This window comes from Oncorhynchus tshawytscha, linkage group LG33 (assembly GCF_018296145.1).
Source record: "Oncorhynchus tshawytscha isolate Ot180627B linkage group LG33, Otsh_v2.0, whole genome shotgun sequence".
NCBI lineage: Eukaryota > Metazoa > Chordata > Actinopteri > Salmoniformes > Salmonidae > Oncorhynchus > Oncorhynchus tshawytscha.
In genome coordinates, this window is record NC_056461.1 from 39001543 (window position 1) to 39022069 (window position 20527).

The following is a 20527-nucleotide window of genomic DNA, read 5'->3' on the forward strand; positions in this document are numbered from 1 at the left end:
TCACACGTACCCATTCTCTCTCTCACACGTACCCATTCTCTCTCTCACACGTACCCATTCTCTCTCTCACACGTACCCATTCTCTCTCACACACGTACCCATTCTCTCTCTCACACGTACCCATTCTCTCTCACACACTCTCTCACTCAGGTTGCATTGTTTGTCACTTACAGCACATACCTAGTAAACATGTTCTAAGCAGATGATAGTTGTGAGAAACACACTTTTGTTTCCATGAGACGGACCAGGTGAATCCAGGTGAATCTATGTTCCCTTCCTGCTGTTAAATCCACTTCAGTCAGTGTAGATGAAGGAGAGGAGACGGGTTATAGGTGCCAGGCGCACTGGTTTGTGTCAAGAACTGCAACTCTGCTGGGTTTTTCACTCAACAGTTTCTCATGTGTACAAGAATTGTCCACCACCCAAAGGTCATCCAGCCACCTTGGAAAGCTTTCAACACCTTGGAGAGTCCATGCCCCAAAGAATTAAGACTGTTTTGAGGGCAAAAAGGGTGCAACTTAATGTTAAGAATATGTTCCTAATGTTTTGTACACGTGTGTGAATTGCCCATGAGTCAGGGGAACTACCAATGAGTCAGCGGGGCCCATGAGTCAGTTTTCAGTCAGCCAATGAGCAGCCAGTCTGGTATGGAGCTGGATGGAGGAGCCTACCAGAAACTAGTATTTAATGTTGATCTCTCGATTCCCTCTTTCTTCCTCTTCGGTCATTCTTTCCTTTCTCCCCTGCCTCTCTCCATCTCTTCCACCCCCCCATCCATCTCTTCCACCCCCCCCTCCATCTCCCCACTACCCTTTCTCCCCCCCTGCCTCTCCATCTCTTCCACCCCCCTCCTCTCCATCTCTTCCACCCCCTCCATCTCTTCCACCCCCTCCTCTCCCACCCCCTCCACTCTTCCACCCTTTCTCCCCCCCATCTCCATCTCTCCCCCCATCTCTCCATCTCTTCCACCCCCCTCTCTCCATCTCTTCCACCCCCCCCTCCATCTCTTCCACCCCCTCTCCCCACTCTCTCCCCACTACCCTTTCTCCCCCTCTCTCCCATCTCTTCCACCCCCCTCCATCCATCTCTTCCACCCCCCCACTCTTTCTCCCCACTACCCTTTCTCCCCCTCTCTCTCCATCTCTTCCCCCTCTCTCCCCACTACCCTTTCTCCCCCCTCTCTCTACTACTCTTCCACCCCCCTCTCTCTCTTACCCTCTCTCCCCACTACCCTTTCTCCCCCTCTCTCTACTACTCTTCCACCCCCCGTCTCTCTACTACTCTTCTACCCCCCTCTCTCTCTTACTCTCTCTCTCTACCCACCCCCCCCAGTAAGCAGAGACACAACAAGCTGTGGCGTTCCCACTCGGACAGTGACCTATCGGAGCACCACGAGCCACTATGTAAGACCGTCCAACACCCCCACACCCTGGGCCGCTCCGACCCTCGTAACCAGGGTAACAGCCCCGCCGCCCTCTCCCTGCAGGAGCTGCTGCAGCCGCTGGGATCCCCCTCCAACACGGGCCAGGTGGTGCGGTCCATCTCTGAGTGTGGGACCCCTTCTAGTGCAGGGAAGGTGGTACAGTCCAGTAGCCAGCCCAATGCTACTGCTACCCAGGAGAATAATCTGGACACTAACCAGGAGACTAGGACTGATGCTCTGTTGACCTCCACAACTGGGGACCAGTCATTGGGCACTGGGGACCAGTCATTGGGCACTGGGGACCAGTCATTGGGCACTGGGGACCAGCCATTGGGCACTGGGGACCAGCCATTGGGCACTGGGGACCAGTCATTGGGCACTGGGGACCAGTCATTGTGGGGACCAGCCATTGGGCACTGGGGACCAGCCATTGGGCACTGGGGACCAGCCATTGGGCACTGGGGACCAGCCATTGGGCACTGGGGACCAGCCATTGGGCACTGGGGACCAGAATCCTTCAACAGCAGCAGCTACTACTGCCTCCACTGGTTCCCAGGCCCACGGGGAGTCTGTGTGTTCCCAGTCACCCCCTCTCTCCAACGGCCTGTGTGATTATGAAGAGGACCACTCAACCCCTCTCCCTCAGCCGCGGGCGGCCACCGTGGTGCCTGACATTTCCACTGTCACCGTGGCGGAGACCGTGCCGGTCAGGCGCCCTCATCCGCCCCCTATCCAACACCACCTTGTCTCCCCCGCCGCCCTTCCAACCTCCTCCGATGAAGACGAGACTCCGAAAGCCAAGGAGCCGTCCACCACCTTGCCTAAGGAAAAGTACTGCCAGCTGCAGGTGACACCATCCGTGCCTGAGTCATCGTCGATGACCCCGGAAACAAGCACACAAACAGCAGGACTACAAGAGCCGTCCACACCAGTGCCTGACAAGAAACTAGACTGTGACCAGCGGTTACCTGGGGCATCATTGGACAGTTCAGCATCCCAACAGGACCCTGCTCTCGAGGCGGAGGGGTCTTCGGCTCTCAGCACAGACCACATCAACTTCTTCAGCGCCAGAGAGAAGTTCCAGGGCCTGACTCAGGATGGGAGGACCCGTTGCCTTTCTGATCAGGCACTGCAGCAGACTCCTCAGCCCATACCCAGGGATCCAGGACAGGAGCAGCAGCAGCAGGAGGACCCCTCTGTTGTGGCGACTGGGGAGGGAGAGGAGGAGGTCGAGGAGAGGAAGAGGGTGAGACAATTTTAAATGATTTTGATCAAATCCTGTGATGAGTCTTTGCACTGTAATAAAGGCAATTTGTGATTTAATTAGGGTTTGACTATCTGTAGTTGCAGTACAACTGTTCCACACAGAAGCATGTTCATATAGAAATACACTCACCGGACAGGTTATTATCCTGTTCACAAAAATGCATCGCTCCTACAGACAGTGAGTCACGTAGCTGTGGCTTGCTATTTAAAGCAGGCAGACGGGCATCGAGGCATTCAGTTACTGTTTGATTGAATGATAGAATGGGCAAAACGACTGACCTAAGCAACTTTGAGCGTGGTATAATTGTCGGTGCCAGTATGTCAGAAACGGCCGCCCTCCTGGGCTTTTCATGCACGACAGTGTCTTCGGTTTACCGAGAACGGTACGATAAACAAAAGATATCAAGTCCGCGGCAGAGAGGTCAAAGGAGAAGGGTGCAAGCTAACAGGCGGGCCCCAAACAGACAGACAACAGTGCAGTACAACAGTGGTGTGCAGAATGGCATCTCGGAATGCACAAGTCGTTGCTCTTTGTCACGGATGTGTTCCACTCCTAACAGCTAAAAACTGGATGTCTGTCAGCCTAGCGGGTTAAGAGCGTTGGGCCAGTAACCGAAAGGTTGCTGGTACAAATCCCAAGCCGACTAGGTGAAAAATCTGTCTGTAAGTCACTCTGGATAACAGCATCTGCTAAATTGGGGATTCCTAAATGTTTTCACTCGTGGCCCCCCTACCAGCATTGGGGAACATCCCGCGCCTCCTGCTAGCACCCACCTCTATTTCTATGGGCACAAGCACATGACACCACAAACTGTTCACACTGCTCTTGTTGGAAATAATTTTGCTTTAAAGCTTATTTCCTGCAGTTCATTACATTTTGTCATGGGGTGCAAAGAACATTTTTGTGTTTTTTTTAAAGCTAATTTTCTTGCAATTCTACACATTTTGTCATGTCTAATGTGTATTCATGTGATATTTGAGTGACAAAAAAATTACAAAATCTATGGGCAAAAAAAAAAAATGCTAACTAAGATGAGCCAGTCCAATCTGCAGCAACTGCATGATGCCATCAGCATGGAACAACATACCCGTGGAACGTTTCTGACTGGTAGAATCCACGCCCTGAAGATATGAGTACCTAATAGATTCAGTTGTGAGTTTTGTGTTCTCCAACATCGCCACCCAGTGGTGTTAGTGGGGATCTTAAGAAAATGAATTTTAGGCTACCAACTTGCAAAAGGACTACTTCTATATTGTTATTTATTGTACTGATTGCTGTTCTTCTTTCTCTCAGGAGAGCATTGTCTCTGTTCACCTCATAGTTACAGAACTGGAGTCCATGACGCACACTGTGGCCCCTCCCCCTGGCCCTCCCAGCCAACCAGAGCCTACTGCTTCCCAGGACCACGAAGTGGGTCAGTCAAACCAGGAAGTAGAGGGCAAAGATGCAGAGTCACAGCAGGAAGTGGACGTTGTCAAAGAGGAAGTGAAGGACGAAGCAGAAGAGATGGAAGCAGTCTCCCACTCTCCTCCCGCCCCTCACTCTGCTGATTGGGCGATGGGCTCTGTGCGCCGCGTCACCCAACAGCTGGAGCAGCGAATGAGGCAGGACTCCCCTTCCCCACCTCCACCTTCCCTCCCCCCCCCCCACCCCCATCGTCGCTCCCCTCACTTCCCTCACTCAAGAGAACACTCCCCTCCTGCCTCTCACCCCTTCCCAGAGACAAACTCCAACCCCCAGAATGCACCACTCGGCCCACAGGAGTCAGAGGTTAGCACTGTGCAGGAAAAGGGTGGGGGCTGTAGTCCTATGGAGGAAGATGGAGGACAGGAGGCTTGGAGAGAAGGTTTACATGAAGACAGTGTCCGAATGCACAAACGCAACCTTAGTGATGGCAGCCTTGCATCTACCCTCCACCCTACCCCCATGACCCCTCACCACCCTACCCCCATGACCCCTCACCACCCTACCCCCATGACCCCTCACCACCCTACCCCCATGACCCCTCACCCTCCTACCCCCATGACCCCTCAACACTCTTCCCCCATCACCCCTCTCCATCCTACCCTAAACTCCGCCCTCGCCCCCCTCTCTTCAGTGGATTTCCTGTGTCTGGAGGGGGTGACAGAGTTTGAGTCGGGCACAGACTGGGACAGTCTCCCTGGTCGAGGACCCCCCGGTGACGACGACATGAGGGAGACATGGGAAACTCTGCGGGAGCTGGGGGCGTTCCTTCGCCAGGTGAGCGGTGGCGGAGCCAAGGTACCCAGGTGTGTGGGCCAGGTGTGGGGGGAAGGTACACAGGCGAGGCAGAAGAGGGTCAGGGGTGGCGACAGGCAGAGAGCCAGGGAGGTGGAGGCACGGATTCGCCAGGCTGGGCTGACACCGCCCTCCCTGATGAAGCGCTCTGCCTCATTGGCTAAGCTGGGCTGCTTAGACCTGTCGGCCAATGACCTGAGCAATTGGGATATAAGCCCCACCTCTCCGGCGACACCCGCTGTGGAACTTCTCCTTCCTTCCACAGAAGCTGACGAGTCCTCCAGGAAACTGAGGGTGCTGTTCCACAATGCCCTGTGTCCTTCTGTCTCGACCAGCAGGCAAGAGTCCCTCACCAACAGAGCGGAGAGGCCTTGTGAGAGTGGACACACCCCCTCAGAACACTTGCATTCTCCTACGTCCAATCAAGGCTGGCAGAAGGAGAAACATCCTGACTCTGGCCATGCCCTCTCGCTGACGTCTGACCTGATCTCCGTGGCAACACAACAGCAGTATGGAAGGACACACCCCCTACGTAGGCTGAAGAAACGGACTGTCAGCACCCTCTACCACACTATGTGACCCTCAGTGTGTGTGTGTGTGTGTGTGTGTGTGTGTGTGTGTGTGTGTGTGTGTGTGTGAGAGAGAGAGAGCGTGAGAGACACAGAGTGATGAGAGCTGGTCAAACGCCAGCCACTTCCCTTAGCCCCTACCACCTTCCCTGGCAGATGATAGTCAGATGTGTGGACAATATGCCGGCCGCCTCTAGGATCATTGGAAGGCTCGATGGATTATAGCAAAGCTGATCTCTTCAGGGCATCGTGTATGTAGTGACTCCCAGGATGTGTAATGTTTCATACTGTATGTAGTGACTCCCAGGATGTGTAATGTTTCATACTGTATGTAGTGACTCCCAGGATGTGTAATGTTTCATACTGTATGTAGTGACTCCCAGGATGTGTAATGTTTCATACTGTATGTAGTGTGTATTTGAGTCATCATTTTAGGATGTGTCCTTTTGTTTTCTATTGGTTGGAGTCTGAACTGTTTGTGAGACAGAATATCTCCATAAGTTTTAAATTGTTTGTCACTTTTGTGTACATAATAGGAAGTGTGTGTGTGTGTGTGTGTGTGTGTGGGGGGGGGGGACTGAAAAGTGCAGTTTCTCCCTTCCCTTTCTATCAGAAATAACAATGATATGGGGAGGTTTCTCAAATATGCACTTTACTGTTTTTTGATTTATGTATGGTTCCTACCCCTGGAGCTTAATGTGAGGTGAATAGTTGTGAGTATTTTACAGTGCAGAAATGTCATTTCATTTTAAATCTGTAAATATTCTAATTTTTTTATGTGCTTAAACTGTGACCAATAAATAATGACAACTTAACTCCGATTGTTTCTCAATAGGACCACAAAATAGTTATTTACGTATGAAATATAGACATGACGAGAGAACAGTGTGCAACGTTGAATTCAATGGAAATGGTTCTGTTCAGAAGGACCCGTTGAGAACCATTGTGATTATGGTGAGGGCAGATCCCATACGGTGTGCTGCATGAGTTCTGACATTTCAGATGTTCACACCCATATTAATCAGGCCACACCTCACCATCCAAACCACGTGTCATTCAGTGTAAACCGCACGGCAAATGTTGAAGCCAATTGAACACACCCGTTCTTCGTCTGTCCTTTACTTCTCAAAGCTCATTGGAGGAGGAAGTCCGAGGGAGGGGACCTTGGATCCTCTCCTCCAATGAGCTTTGAGAGGAATTGAGAACTTATCTACTGTGGTGATATCTTCAGACACATTCAAGAGAGAGAAATGGTAATGGCATCTTTTTGTAGCCACTAACTCTGCCGTGGTTCGTTGGAGAAAAGACGAAAATAAGGTCTGTGATAATCACAGGCTTAGGAGACCTAATCCGTTCTGATAATCATCAGCTAATGTCACTTCTTGAGTTAGTAAATAAAAAAAAGGCTTCATTAAGGTCATGTTCACTGCTATTATCTCAGGACAAAATATTTAACATCTCTGAAGCCTGAGTTCAAACTGACCAAATGTTCTTAATTTATCCTATAGGGATGGCTGAACAAAGATTTTACTGAGTTACAGTTCATATAAGTCAATTGAAATATTCATTAGGCCCTAATCTATAGATTTCACATGCCTGGGCAGGGGCGCAGTCCTAGGCCCACCCACTTTGTGTAATGATCGTGCTGTTTAATCAGCTTCTTGATATGCCACAACTGTCAGGTGGATGGATTATCTTGGGAAAGGAGAAATGCTCACTAACAGGGAGGTAAATGTGTGTGCACCACATTTTAAAGAAATAAGCTTTTTGTGGTATGGAACATTTTTGGGATATTTTATTTCAGCTCATGAAACCAACACTTTACATGTGTTTATATTTTTGTTCAGTATAATTTCCAGGTTTTAGGACAACAAACTGGTGAGCTCTTTGCAAGCCCAATCAATGATTACACTTTTAATCGTTACCATGTTTTCCACAGTGAGTCACTAGCTAAGTTTCCATCCAATTTGAGGAGTGGGGTTTCCACCAAACAGTCAGTTGCTGATGACGTGCTTTTTTGCACCGAATAAAAAAATGTTTCGATCACATTTTTTAACTCTACCGATTTATCACAAACGGCTCCAGTAAAAAACAAATGTGCTTACTTTGGTTGAGGTAGTGGTGTAAAGTACTACTTAGGTCATTTTTTTTGTAGGAACCTGTACTTTATATTTATTTCAGAAAACTATTACTTCACTGAATAACTTTTTACTCCATACATTTTTCAATGCTTAGCAGGACAGGAAATTGGTCAAATTCACACACTTATCAAGAGAACAACCCTGGTCTTCCCTCCTGCCTCAGACCTGGCGGACTCACAGGAGAACAACCCTGGTCTTCCCTCCTGCCTCAGACCTGGCGGACTCACAAGAGAACAACCCTGGTCTTCCCTCCTGCCTCAGACCTGGCGGACTCACAAGAGAACAACCCTGGTCTTCCCTCCTGCCTCAGACCTGGCGGACCTCACAAGAGAACAACCCTGGTCTTCCCTCCTGCCTCAGACCTGGCGGACTCACAAGAGAACAACCCTGGTCTTCCCTCCTGCCTCAGACCTGGCGGACTCACAAGAGAACAACCCTGGTCTTCCCTCCTGCCTCAGACCTGGCGGACTCACAAACGAAGCACGTGTTCAATGGTATCTGAATATTGGAGTGTGCCCCTGGCTATCCAAGAAAACAGTGCCGTCTGGTTTGCCTAATATACTGTAAGGAATTTGATATGATTTATACTTTTAATTTTGCTAAGTAAATTTAAAACAATACTTTGAATTTATGGGAAAGGAGCATCAAGATGACCATGCACTGAAGATCATCATAATTGATTTAATCTCTAATAATAAACTCATGGTTTCCAGAGTAATAGTGGGACTCCAATGTTTACTCTATATATTATACCAATATTTCCACCACCATTTCTTGCCCAAATAATTTGACACAAAAAGAAAATTATACCAAAACTACTTGTTTCCATCACAGCTGTCGTGATACATTTTTTTTTATACGGTATGACTTTACTCGCATAAAAACTGTGGATGGGAATGTGGTTACTGTTCATTTTAACAGCGTTGATGAAGACCACAATGAAGAACACTGCCAGCTTAAAGATCCACTGCAACCGTTATCTCAATATCAAATCATTTCTGATTAACAATGAAGTACTTTAATGTGATTATTTCCAATTCAAATCAAAAAGAAAAATACAGTGAGTTCCAAATGTGTTGTGACAATGAATTCATTTTGTCTCTGTACTCACGCACTTTGTATTTGACATTATAGAATGACGAGGTTAAAGTGCAGACTGTCAGCTTTAATTTGAGGGTATGTTCATCTGGGTGAACATTTAAAAGTTAAAAGAACGTTTTTGCACATGGTCACCTAAAATGGAGGCGACTAAAAGTATTGGGACAAACTCACTTATACAGTGCCTTCGGGAACTATTCAGACCACTTGACTTTTTCCAAATTTTGTTACATTACAAATTTATTCTGAAATGGATTTCTTTTTTTTAAATAAATCAAATCTACACACAATACCCCATACTGACAATGCAAAAACTGGTTTAGAATTGTTGCTAATTTGTATAAATAAAAAACAAAACATTTACAAAAGTATTCAGACACTTTACTCAGTACTTGATTACAGCATTGAGTCTTCTTGGGTAGGACGCTACAAGACTGGCACACCTGTATTTGGGGAGTTTCTCCCATTCTTCTCTGCACATCCTCAAGCTCTGTTCGGTTGAATGGGGAGCGTTGCTGCACAGCTATTTTCAGGTCTCTCCAAAGATAGATTAGATCGGGTTCAAATCTGGGCTCTGGTTGGTCCACTCACGGACATTCAGAGACGCGTCCCGAAGCTACTTCTACGTTGTCCTGTTGGAAGGTGAACCTTCACCCCAGTCTGAGGTCCTGAGCAGGTCTCTCTGTAATTTGCCTCAATCTTGACTAGTCTCCCAGTCCCTGCTGCTGAAAAACATCCCCATAGCATGATGCTGCCACCACCATGCTTCACCGTAAGGATGGTGCCAGGTTTCCTCTAGACGTGACACTTGGCATTCAGGCCAAAAAGTTAAATCTTGGTTACATCAGACCAGAGAATCTTGTTTCTCATGGTCAGAGTCTTTAGGTGCCTCTTCATAAAGGCCTGATTGGTAGAGTGCTGCAGAGATGGGAGATCCTTCCAGAATAACAACCATCTTCACAGAGGAACTCTAGAGCTCTTGTCAGAGGGTTCTTGGTCACCTCCCTGACCAAGGCCCTTCTCCCCCGATTGCTCAGTTTGGCCGGGCTGCTCTAGGAAGAGTCTTGGTGGTTCCAAACTTCTTCCATTTAAGAATGGAGGCCACTGTGTTCTAGGGGACCTTCAATGCTACAGACACCTTCTGGTACCCTTCCCCAGATCTGTGTCTCAACACGATCCTGTCTCAGAGGTCTACAGACAATTCCTTAGACCCCATGGCTTGGTTTTTGCTCTGTCATGCACTGTCAACTGTGGGACCTTATATAGACAGGTGTGTGCCTTTCCAAATCATGTCCAATCAATTGAGTTTACCACAGGTGGACTCCAATCAAGTTGTAGAAACATCAAGGATGGTCAATGGAAACTGGATGCACCGGAGCTCAATTTAGTCTCATAGCAAAGGGTCTGAATACTTATGTAAATAAGGTATTTCTGTTTTGTTTTTTATATATAAATTAAAAAACTGTTTTTGCTTTGTCATTATGGGGTATTGTGTGTCGATTGCTGAGGATTTTGTATTTATTTAAATCCATTTTAGAATAAGGCTGTAAGGTAACGTGTGGGAAAAAGTCAAGGCGTCTGAATGCGTTCTGAAAGCAGTGTGTGTGTGTATTAAAGTGGCCAGACTTAGTATCTGGTCCCATATCCCTAGCACATAATGACTACATCAAGCTTGTGACTCTACAAACTTGTTGGATGCATTGGTTATTTGTTTTGGTTGTTTCAGATTTTTTTTCCCCCAATAGAAATTAATGGTAAAATAACATATTGTCATTTTTGAGTCACTTTTATTGTAAATGTATCGTTTGTAAACACTTCTACATGAATGTGGATGCTACCATGATTACAGATAGTTCTGAATTAAAATCGGGAATAATTGTGAGAAAGTTAGACGCACAAAAAATATCATACCCCATGACATAGCCTCTTACCATTACAATAACAGAGGTTAGCATGATATTTATGCCCAACTCATCATGGTCGCATCCATATTAATGTAGAAGTGCTTAGAAACATATTCTATTTACAATAAAAGTGACAATACATTATTTACCTTTAATTTCTATTGGGCACAACATCTGAAACAACCAAAACAAACAGCAAATGCATCCAACACACTGTTCACTGATGTTGTGAGAAATGTTGATGTCGATTGAAGCTCTTCCCACAGTCCGCGCAATGGTAAGGCTTTTCTCTAGTGCGTTCTACGCTGATGGTTCTTTAGAGTAGAAGATGCGGTAAAACTCTTCCCACAGTCAGAGCAGCTATAGGATTTCTCCCCTGTATGTGTTCTCTGATGTTGTACCATACTCCCCTTTTGCCTGAAACTTTTCCCACAGTCAGAGCAGCTATACGGTTTCTCCCCTGTATGTATTCTCTGGTGGTATAACAAACTCCCCTTTTGACTGAAACATTTCCCACAGTCAGAGCAGCTATACGGTTTCTCCCCTGTATGTATTCTCTGGTGGTATACTAAACTCCCCTTATGACTGAAGTTCTTTCCACAGTCAGAGCAGCTATGAGATTTCTCCCTTGTGTGTGTTCTCCGATGCTGTTTTAAGTTTGAATGTTGACTGAAACTCTTCCCACAGTCAGAGCAATGGTAAGAATTCTCTCCAGTGGACATGAGCAGATTCCTTGTTGACAAGGAGGTCTTGCCACATTCAGTGCCATAAGTTTCCTCCTCTTCTTCTCCTTTGATTTTAACAGTCAGCTCCAGCGTCTGACGTTCATCCTCCATCTTGACTGACTCCATCTTTGGATCTGGCTTGCTTAGGTCACTATGGTTACAGTCAGGACCCCCTTTCCCAGGTTGAGGACACTCCCACGTTTCCTCTTTCAGAACTCCAGAATAGTCTAGACAAAATATAAACAATAAGCATCACTGAAGAAGTCAGATTGATTTCCTGTTCTGACACCTTATTTGTTAGTGCTGAGCGATTAGCCAACATTTTTAATTATTAAACGACTAATTGACCGACATCGGATCAATTAGTTTAATTCCATTTAGTTCTCTAGAGAGAAATCATATGAAGCTGTAGAGTTGTATTCAACCTAGTTCAGCTCAGAAAAGTGGTAATTAACTACTATGAAAAGAAGCAAGGTGCTCGACTCCACCTTTAAATAAACTTAGATCAGGTGCTGAATTCTCGTATATAATCCAAAAGATCAAAAATAGGACAGAAAACATTTGTGCAATAAAAATGGTTTAAGGTTATTCAGAGGGCTGTCCTATTTTTGTTCTTTGAATTAACTACAATGACCAGAATCCATTGCGCCAGTTCTTCCCAGCTCCACACACAGACCGCATGAGAGAGGAATGTACATGACACAGAGACGAGAGAGATTGATAGCTCGTGAGGTAGCTCTACCCGATTGATAGTTGTAGCAGACTTGAAAGTATGCCTTATCTACTTATTCTAGAACTACTAAAAGTGATTTAGTCAGCTCTGCAGCATGGGCAGCTACTAGCTAGCCAACAAATAGTATAACTCAATGGAGAGAGACAGGGGACAAGTTTAGACGGAGAGAGAGAGACAGGGGACAAGTTTAGACGGAGAGAGAGAGACAGGGGACAAGTTTAGACGGAGAGAGAGACAGGGGACAAGGTTAGACGGAGAGAGAGACAGGGGACAAGGTTAGACGGAGAGAGAGACAGGGGACAAGGTTAGACGGAGAGAGAGACAGGGGACAAGGTTAGACGGAGAGAGAGACAGGGGACAAGTTTAGACGGAGAGAGAGACAGGGGACAAGTTTAGACGGAGAGAGAGACAGGGGACAAGTTTAGACGGAGAGAGAGACAGGGGACAAGTTTAGACGGAGAGAGAGGGGACAAGTTTAGGGACAAGTTTAGACGGAGAGAGAGACAGGGGACAAGTTTAGACGGAGAGAGAGGGGACAAGGGGGACAACAAGTTTAGACGGAGAGAGAGACAGGGGACAAGTTTAGACGGAGAGAGAGACAGGGGACAAGTTTAGAGGAGAGAGAGACAGGGGACAAGTTTAGACGGAGAGAGAGACAGGGGACAAGTTTAGACGGAGAGAGAGAGACGGAGGGGACAGGGACAAGTTTAGACGGAGAGAGAGACAGGGGACAAGTTTAGACGGAGAGAGAGAGACAGGGGACAAGTTTAGACGGAGAGAGAGAGACAGGGGACAAGGTTAGACGGAGAGAGAGACAGGGGACAAGGTTAGACGGAGAGAGAGACAGGGGACAAGGTTAGACGGAGAGAGAGACAGGGGACAAGGTTAGACGGAGAGAGAGACAGAGGACAGCGTTAGATGGTTGGCTGGCTGGCTGCTCCTGACTGAGCAGAGATGACTTAATTAAATAATAAAAGAAAAGTAATATACACAACTGAAATATTTTACTGATGTAAAGTAATGTGCTAAGCAGTAATGGGAAGTCACTACCATCATGGGGCTCTTATTAATAGTTGTGTTCTATGTTGTTAGAGACTATGGAATTTCAATTAAAAAGGCTCTAAAATCATTTCAAGGTTATATTTCATTATGCAAAAAAAATTACAAATCAAATTAAATAGAAAACTGTGATAATCATTTTTTTTTTAAACCGAAACCTCAAAAAGCAACTCATCGCTCGGTACTATTATTGATCCCAACAGGCCCAATACTGAATCTGATACGAATACTCACTTAGATACATAAAATTATCCACATCTTCTTCTTTGATATTCAGGTCCAGCGTCTGACTTTCATCCTCCAGCTTCGGATCTAGCGTGCTTTGGTCACTATGGTAACAGTCAGGACCATGCAGCACTGTTGAAAAAAAAAGAAGACTAAGGTTAACTTAACAAGTGTTGTGTTTGAGGGGAAACTACCAAAGCAGGGCTCAAACTTGGGATGGGCGTGTGAAATAATTTCACTAGTCGGACATTCTTTATTATTTTATTCCTCTGCACAACGGGAGAGACTGTGCTGCTCCAGATCATCAATGACGAGTTGGACGATCTAACTTACAGCAGACACAATATGGTTTGTCAACGAGCACAACTGATGTTGGGACAATGTAACCACAGCAGTCTGGAAGAACCTCATTCCAAGGACTCGCTAGAAAGAGGATCACCAGCTCATCTGGCCCTGACTGAGATTGTGCTGAACAAGAGATGGCTAAAGGACATCACCAAATCCCAGAATTTTTGGTATGCACCAAGTCATCATGTTGGGTAATTTATCATTTCAATTCGAGGTATTACTTCATTACATACTCAATTCCCACTAACTCACATTGAGGCAAACAGTTACACATATATATGATAAACTCAGCAACAACAAAACATCCCTTTTTCAGGACCCTGTCTTTCATAATAATTCGTAGAAATCCAAATAACTTCACAGATCTTCATTGTAAAGGTTTTAAACACTGTGTCCCACGCTTGTTCAATGAACCATAAACAATTAATGAACATGCACCTGTGGAACGGTTGTTAAGACACTAACAGCTTATAGACGGTAGGCAATTAAGGTCTTATGAAAACTTAGGACACTGAAGAGGCCTTTCTACTGACTCTAAAAAAAACACCAAAAGAAAGATGCCCAGGGTCCCTGCTCATCTGTGTGAACGTGCCTTAGGCATGCTGCAAGGAGGCATGAGGACTGCTGATCGTCCTCGCCGTGGCAGACCACGTGTAACAAGACCTGCACAGGATCAGTACATCCGTACATCACACCTGCGGGACAGTTATAGGATGGCAGCAACAAGTGCCTGAGTTACACCAGGAACGCACAATCCCTCCATCAGTGCTCAGACTGTCCGCAATAGGCTGAGAGAGGCTGGACTAAGGGCTTGTAGGCCTGTTGTAAGGCAGGTCCTCACCAGACATCACCTGCAACAACGTCGCCTATGGGCACAAACCCACCGTCGTTGGACCAGACAGGACTGGCAAAAAGTGCTCTTCACTGACGAGTCGAGGTTTTGTCTCACCAGGGGTGATGGTCGGATTCACGTTTATCATCGAAGGAATGAACATTACATTGAGGCCTGTACTCTAGAGTACAGGCCTCAATTTGGTGGTGGAGGGTCTGTCATGGTCTAGGGCAGCGTGCCACAGAATTATTTGACTGAGTTTGTCGTCATTGCAGGCAATCAACGCTATGCATTACATGGAAGACATCCTCCTCCCTCATGTGGTATCCTTCCTGCAGGCTCATCTTGACATGACCCTCCAGCATGACAATGCCACCAGCCAGAATCCTTCTTCTGTGCGCGATTTCCTGCAAGACAGGAATGTCAGTGTTCTGCCATGGCCAGCATTGAGCCCGGATCTCAATCCCACTGAGCACGTCTGGGACCTGTTGGATTGGAGGGTGAGAGCTAAAGCCCAGAAATGTCTGGGAACTTGCAGGTGCCTTGGTGGAAGAGTGGGGTAACATCTCACAGCAAGAACTGGCAAATCTGGAGCAGTCCATGAGGAGGAGATGCACTGCAGTACTTAATACAGCTGGTGGCCACACCAGATACTGACTTACTTTTGATTTTGACCTCCCCCCTCCCTATTCCATTCTGGTTAGTCACATGTCTGTGGAACTTGTTCAGTTTGTCTCAGTTGTTGAATCTTATGTTCATACAAATATTAACACATGTTAAGTTTGCTGACAATAAACACAATTGACAGTGAGAGGACAGTTCTTTTTTTGCTGAGTTTATACAGTTGAAGTCGGAAGTTTTACATACACCTTAGCCAAATACATTTAGACTCAGTTTTTCACAATTCCTGACATTTAATCCGGGTAAAAATGCCCCGTCTTAGGTCAGTTAGGATCACCACTATTTTAAGAAAGTAAAATGTAAGAGTGTGAAATGTAATAATAGTAGAGAGAATGATTTAATTCAGCATTTATTTATTTCACCACATTCCCAGTGGGTCAGAAGTTTACATATACTAATTGAGTGTTTGGTAGCATTGCCTTTAAATTGTTTAACTTGAAACATAACTGACATTTTGGTTAATCGCTCAGCACTAATGCCTTACAATGTCAAAGCCTAAGTGTTAACATAACGGTGTACCTTCAGAACAGTCAGGAAGGACATCGACCTCTGTGTCTGGACTTGCCATGGCAACAGCACTGCCATTAGACTGTGCTTTACTGCATCTCGTCTTTCTTGAGTTTCTAGGGGACAATAGTAGAGCTCAAGTGAGAATTAGCAACTGAATGAAAATGCATTTAAAATGAAAACACAAAATGTAATGAATACAAACATACCTTGTCTGTTTGCCTTGGGGAAATATTGATGGAACAAAATCGGGGCTGTCGTAGTCCATAGAAGGTTCTCCTGGTTGGAAAGAAAGATGGTGATTAGTGAATGGACTGGCTAGCAAACTTATCTGACTTACTAGAAGGTTATTTTATCTTGGCTTTGCTAAATTATGACAAAATCATCCTTAAGTATCTAGAATTGATTGTGTAGGTCAATGTAGTTCATTATAGAAGATTTGGACATGAAGCAAAAAACAAACAGAAGTTCACATTTGGAAACAGGGACATGGTAAACGAAACCAAAACATTTAATTGCTTGTCCTTTGCAGGGTATGGAAACCAATATGTCATTTTGTAATTTTTGTGAATTATTCCTTCAATGCTAGAATCCTTAGTTGAATGATATATACCCACTGATTATTTTTTTGAATTTTATTTTACTCCTTTTTTTCTCCCCAATTTCATGGTATCCAATTGGTAGTAGTTAGTCTTGTCCCATAGCTGCAACTCCCGTACGGACTCGGGAGAGGTGAAGGTCAAGAGCCATGCGTCCTCCGAAACACAACCCAACCAAGCCACACTGCTTCTTGACACAATGCACATCCAACCCGGAAGCCAGCCGCACCAATGTGTCAGAGGAAACACCGTACACCTGGCGACCTGGTCAGCGTGCACTGCACCCGGCCCGCCACAGGAGTTGCTAGCGTGCGACGAGACAAGGATATCCCTACCGGCCAAACCCTCCCTAACCCGGACGACGCTGGGCCAATTGTGCGTCGCCCCATGGACCTCCCAGTCCCAGCCGGCTGCGACAGAGCCTGGGCTCAAACCCAGAATCTCTGGTGGCACAGCTAGCACTGCAATGCAGTGCCTTCGACCACTGTGCCACCCGGGAGGCCACCCACTGATTCTTGAAGAATATAGCAGTAACTTATAAATGCCTCATGAGCTTAGTTCAATTGTCATACCACATCAGAACCCACAATATATTTGTGTCTCCCCTTAGGCCTGTTTATATGGACAGCGTTGATGTTATAGATCTGTCATTGTCAGCAGAGTAGGCTACCCTGTTATTTGTCATATTAAGAAAGGATTCAGCTGATGTCTCCAGTCATACAAAGTGTAGTAGAATTGTATGAAATGTGTTTTCCCGTACAAAGAAAGAAGAAGTTAAATTTAAGTGTCCGGTATATATATATGAGAACTTGTTCTCAACCTGCCTACCTGGTTAAATAAAAAAAATCAATATGTTCCATTCAAACAATAGACTCGAATAGTAAGTTGATTTCCCACAGTTAAAATGGCACTACATTCTCCTTTCACCTCATTTAGCACCTGATTATTAACAAAAGGCATCTCTCATTAAGTTGTCCAGGTAAGTCATGACATGGCACAAGTGGGGGGGACTTTCCTCTTTTGTTCTCTATTAACATCACAACTTCCCATCAAACCAGCTCCTTGAATGCGCAACTAGACAGTGTCAGAGGAAAGCCCCCCAAAAATTGTCAAAGACTTCAGTCATCCAAGTCATAGACTGTACTCTCTGCTACCGGAACGGCAAGCAGTCCCGGAGCACCAAGTCCAGGTCCAAAAGGCTCCTTAAACAGCTTCTACCCCCAAGCCATAAGACTGCTGAACAATTCATCAAAAGGCCACCCGGACTATTTACATTGACACCCCCTCACTTTACCACTACCTACATGTACAAACTACCTGGACTAACCTGTACCCCCGCACATTGACTCAGTACCGGTACCCCCTGTATATAGCCTCGTTATTGTATTGTGTTATATTTAGGAAATACATTTAAAAGTATGTTTTTTTTAACTGTATTGTTGGTTAATGGCTTGTAAGGTCTGTTGTATTCCATGCATGTGACAAATACATTTTTATTTGATCCTGCAGTACCTGTGGCAATCCAGAAACAGGGTTGCCTACACCTGCCCTACTCATTGAAGTTTGCAGTTGTGTCTAGAAATACTATTTTGCTCAAAGCATTAATTTACCCTTCAGTGTGTGTACTTTACTGTATTTATAATTGGGATATTGCTTTTCAACAGGAAAAGCTGGAGATACTGAAGTCCCACGATAAGAAGCTAGCTACTACGCTAATATTTGTGTCTAGTCTTCAAGAATTGTAATCTGTGGGTGTCACTGTGTAGGCTGATACCTATGGATCTTGGGTCCATGAAATGGGGTAAGGTTGTAACTTTTGCCCACAATGCAATTATGAAGTCAAATACGTTTCTAATACGTTGTAAAATTAACTAATTATTGTCTGTTGATTAAATTATTCTTTTTTTTAAAACAGGTTTTAACATTCCAACCATGTGGGTCTATCTAGTCCAATTGTGTGATGATTCCTACATTTTTATCAGTTTGCATAAATGTCAACAGGGTAACTTTATTTTAAAGGCGAACAGCCGATTCCACTATTGTTGCTCACGCTGTTCACGACACACATGTGAATTTCAGTGGTTCAGTACATTTCTCCAGCCCCATACCCTAACTTTTTTGCTAAACAAAGGTGGGTAATTGCGCTGTTATTTTTATTGATTCCGTCATTTTATCTTTAACTAGGAAACGTATTAGAATTTGCTAACTAGCCAAAGCATACTTACCAGAGATGAAATGAGCTCCACACAAGCTATAATCACCCCTCAGACCATCAGGGCCCCAATCCACCCGTTTTATGGCTTGCAGCCACAACCGTCTTCTATTCTTTTGGAAGGGATGAGATCCTCTTGGTATAGTGAAGAATCTCCATCCTTGACCAGCTCGATTAGCACAATTCACCGCACAGCAGTTTCTCATTGTTGTTGCTAATTACAGTAGCTAAGAAGTACCAAAATATAGGTTATGGTATGTACTTTGTTCGGTCGAGCTAAAGGCTTCGTGATGGGACTCGTGATACCGGAGCGCCGATACTCCGATGAAGTTTTCAAAGCACTAGTTACTGATTCGACCACTGGTATAAATTCAAGAATTGGACACTGAGTCCAAGATGTCCGACCGTTGTTTTCAAGGTAATCAGATGAAGAGGCGAAGCGAGAGGATTTACTCCGCCCAAAATGTGTCCACGTGAGTTAAACCCTTTTTTTGTATGGAGGTGAATGAGAGTTTGTCGAATTACGTGAGGCTTATTTGATTGACTAGAAGTGTCGTAATGTTTAGGCTTTTTTTTACATACACTCCAGGCCAATTTATTTAGTACATCAACCTGTTCACGAAAATTGATCACTCCAACAGAAGGCGAGTCTTCTTCTATGGTATATTGGCGTTTGCACCATTTAGTGTACACCCGCCCTCTTCTGTGTGGATGGAAACAGGAAAAACGGAACAAACTAACAAAACTACCTACAAAAAAATAAGTAAACTAAGTCAAACAAATGCTCTGTTAAAAACAAAACAGATCTGATCCCTACACAGTACCAAAAACCTTTCTGCCTCAGCCACAATAGTATCCAGTTTCTTTGACTTTGAGACTTGAGTTGACACAAAATCCTCCTTTTTAACACACATGGTATCTTTTGACTGGCAGCTAACATTTACTACAGGCAAGACATCCATCCAATACCATGTCTTTACTAGCGTCACTTGTTTTCTCAACACTTTTAATCACCTCCGCATAGAAGATTCGATTGACCACTTAAGTTTTTCCACCTCAATCTCCTTCACCCTTACAGGGCTCTTGGGATCATAATCCCCACCACAATCAGCATCCACTTCCGCCATCTCTCAGAGACTGTCATGCTTCTACACACCTTTCTTCAGTATAATCCATCCGTCTGCACACACTTGAATCAATCAATCAATCAATCAATCAAATGTATTTATAAAGCTTTTTACATCAGCAGATGCCACAAAGTGCTATACAGAAACCCAACCTAAAACCCCAAACAGCAAGCAATGCAGATGTAAAAACCTGGCCAAATTCTTAATTTATTTTACACATAACCAAGCTCCACATGCGTTGGTACTGTAGGTGCTCTTCATGTTTTTTAAACAGGACCTACAGACTTTTTTTTAATCCATTGACTTAGCATGTCAGATGCTGGGCACCAACCACACCAGGAAGTCTCTTTCGGTGTTCAACCTGAACCTCTGTCTGAGATGTCTCCTTTGATTGGTGCACTGCACTGAAGTTCAAAGCGCAATACTTCTGTTGTCCGGATTCTTTTGAGGCCAACTGCAATCTTCCTCTGTTATTCATAAAAACAACGAATAAAATAAGACCACACCTGGTCACTCAGACTCCTTGTTTTTCCCAGCACATATATTCACAATTTGACACCTCAAACGGGTCTCCTACATATGCATCCTTATTCAACAAACGCATCCCAACATGAAATGATGAATTATCGTTCATACACGTATCCTCCACTCTAATTTTAGACAATTTCCTTTTTGTTAGATTTTTGGACACTAATGTTGTCCATTCAGAACATTCATCTTCATCAACTTTGTTCGACACGCTGCTTGATTCCCACTCCGCCTCCACTTCCTCCATCTCTCAGAGAGTGAGGCATGTGGCCATGGCTTGCTATATAAAG

The 20527-nt window shown here is 45.1% G+C and overlaps 3 protein-coding genes across 4 annotated transcripts in view; 2 read left to right on the forward strand and 1 right to left on the reverse strand.

Annotated features, from left to right (window-relative positions):
- The window catches only part of LOC112254501 (protein phosphatase Slingshot homolog 2), a 48476-nt gene extending 46441 nt beyond the window's left edge, over window positions 1-2035 (forward strand). For both annotated transcript variants that reach the window (XM_042311558.1, XM_042311557.1), the window contains one exon: window positions 1333-2035. In XM_042311558.1, coding sequence (XP_042167492.1) covers window positions 1333-2035 — 703 coding nt within the window. The remainder of the gene's footprint in view (window positions 1-1332) is intronic.
- Window positions 2032-6333, forward strand: LOC121841674 (proteoglycan 4-like). The gene is made up of 2 exons (XM_042311559.1): window positions 2032-2669; window positions 3984-6333. Exons 1-2 carry the CDS (start codon window positions 2301-2303, stop codon window positions 5526-5528), a joined length of 1914 nt encoding a protein of 637 aa, XP_042167493.1. The 5' UTR covers window positions 2032-2300; the 3' UTR covers window positions 5529-6333.
- Window positions 6334-10628: 4295 nt separating this feature from the next.
- On the reverse strand, window positions 10629-19177 carry LOC112255506 (zinc finger protein 664). Its single transcript, XM_024428488.2, has 5 exons — window positions 18596-19177; window positions 15981-16050; window positions 15784-15887; window positions 13413-13535; window positions 10629-11613 (listed from the first exon to the last, which is right to left on the reverse strand). Exons 1-5 carry the CDS (start codon window positions 18786-18788, stop codon window positions 10952-10954), a joined length of 1152 nt encoding a protein of 383 aa, XP_024284256.1. The 5' UTR covers window positions 18789-19177; the 3' UTR covers window positions 10629-10951.
- Window positions 19178-20527: the final 1350 nt, after the last annotated feature.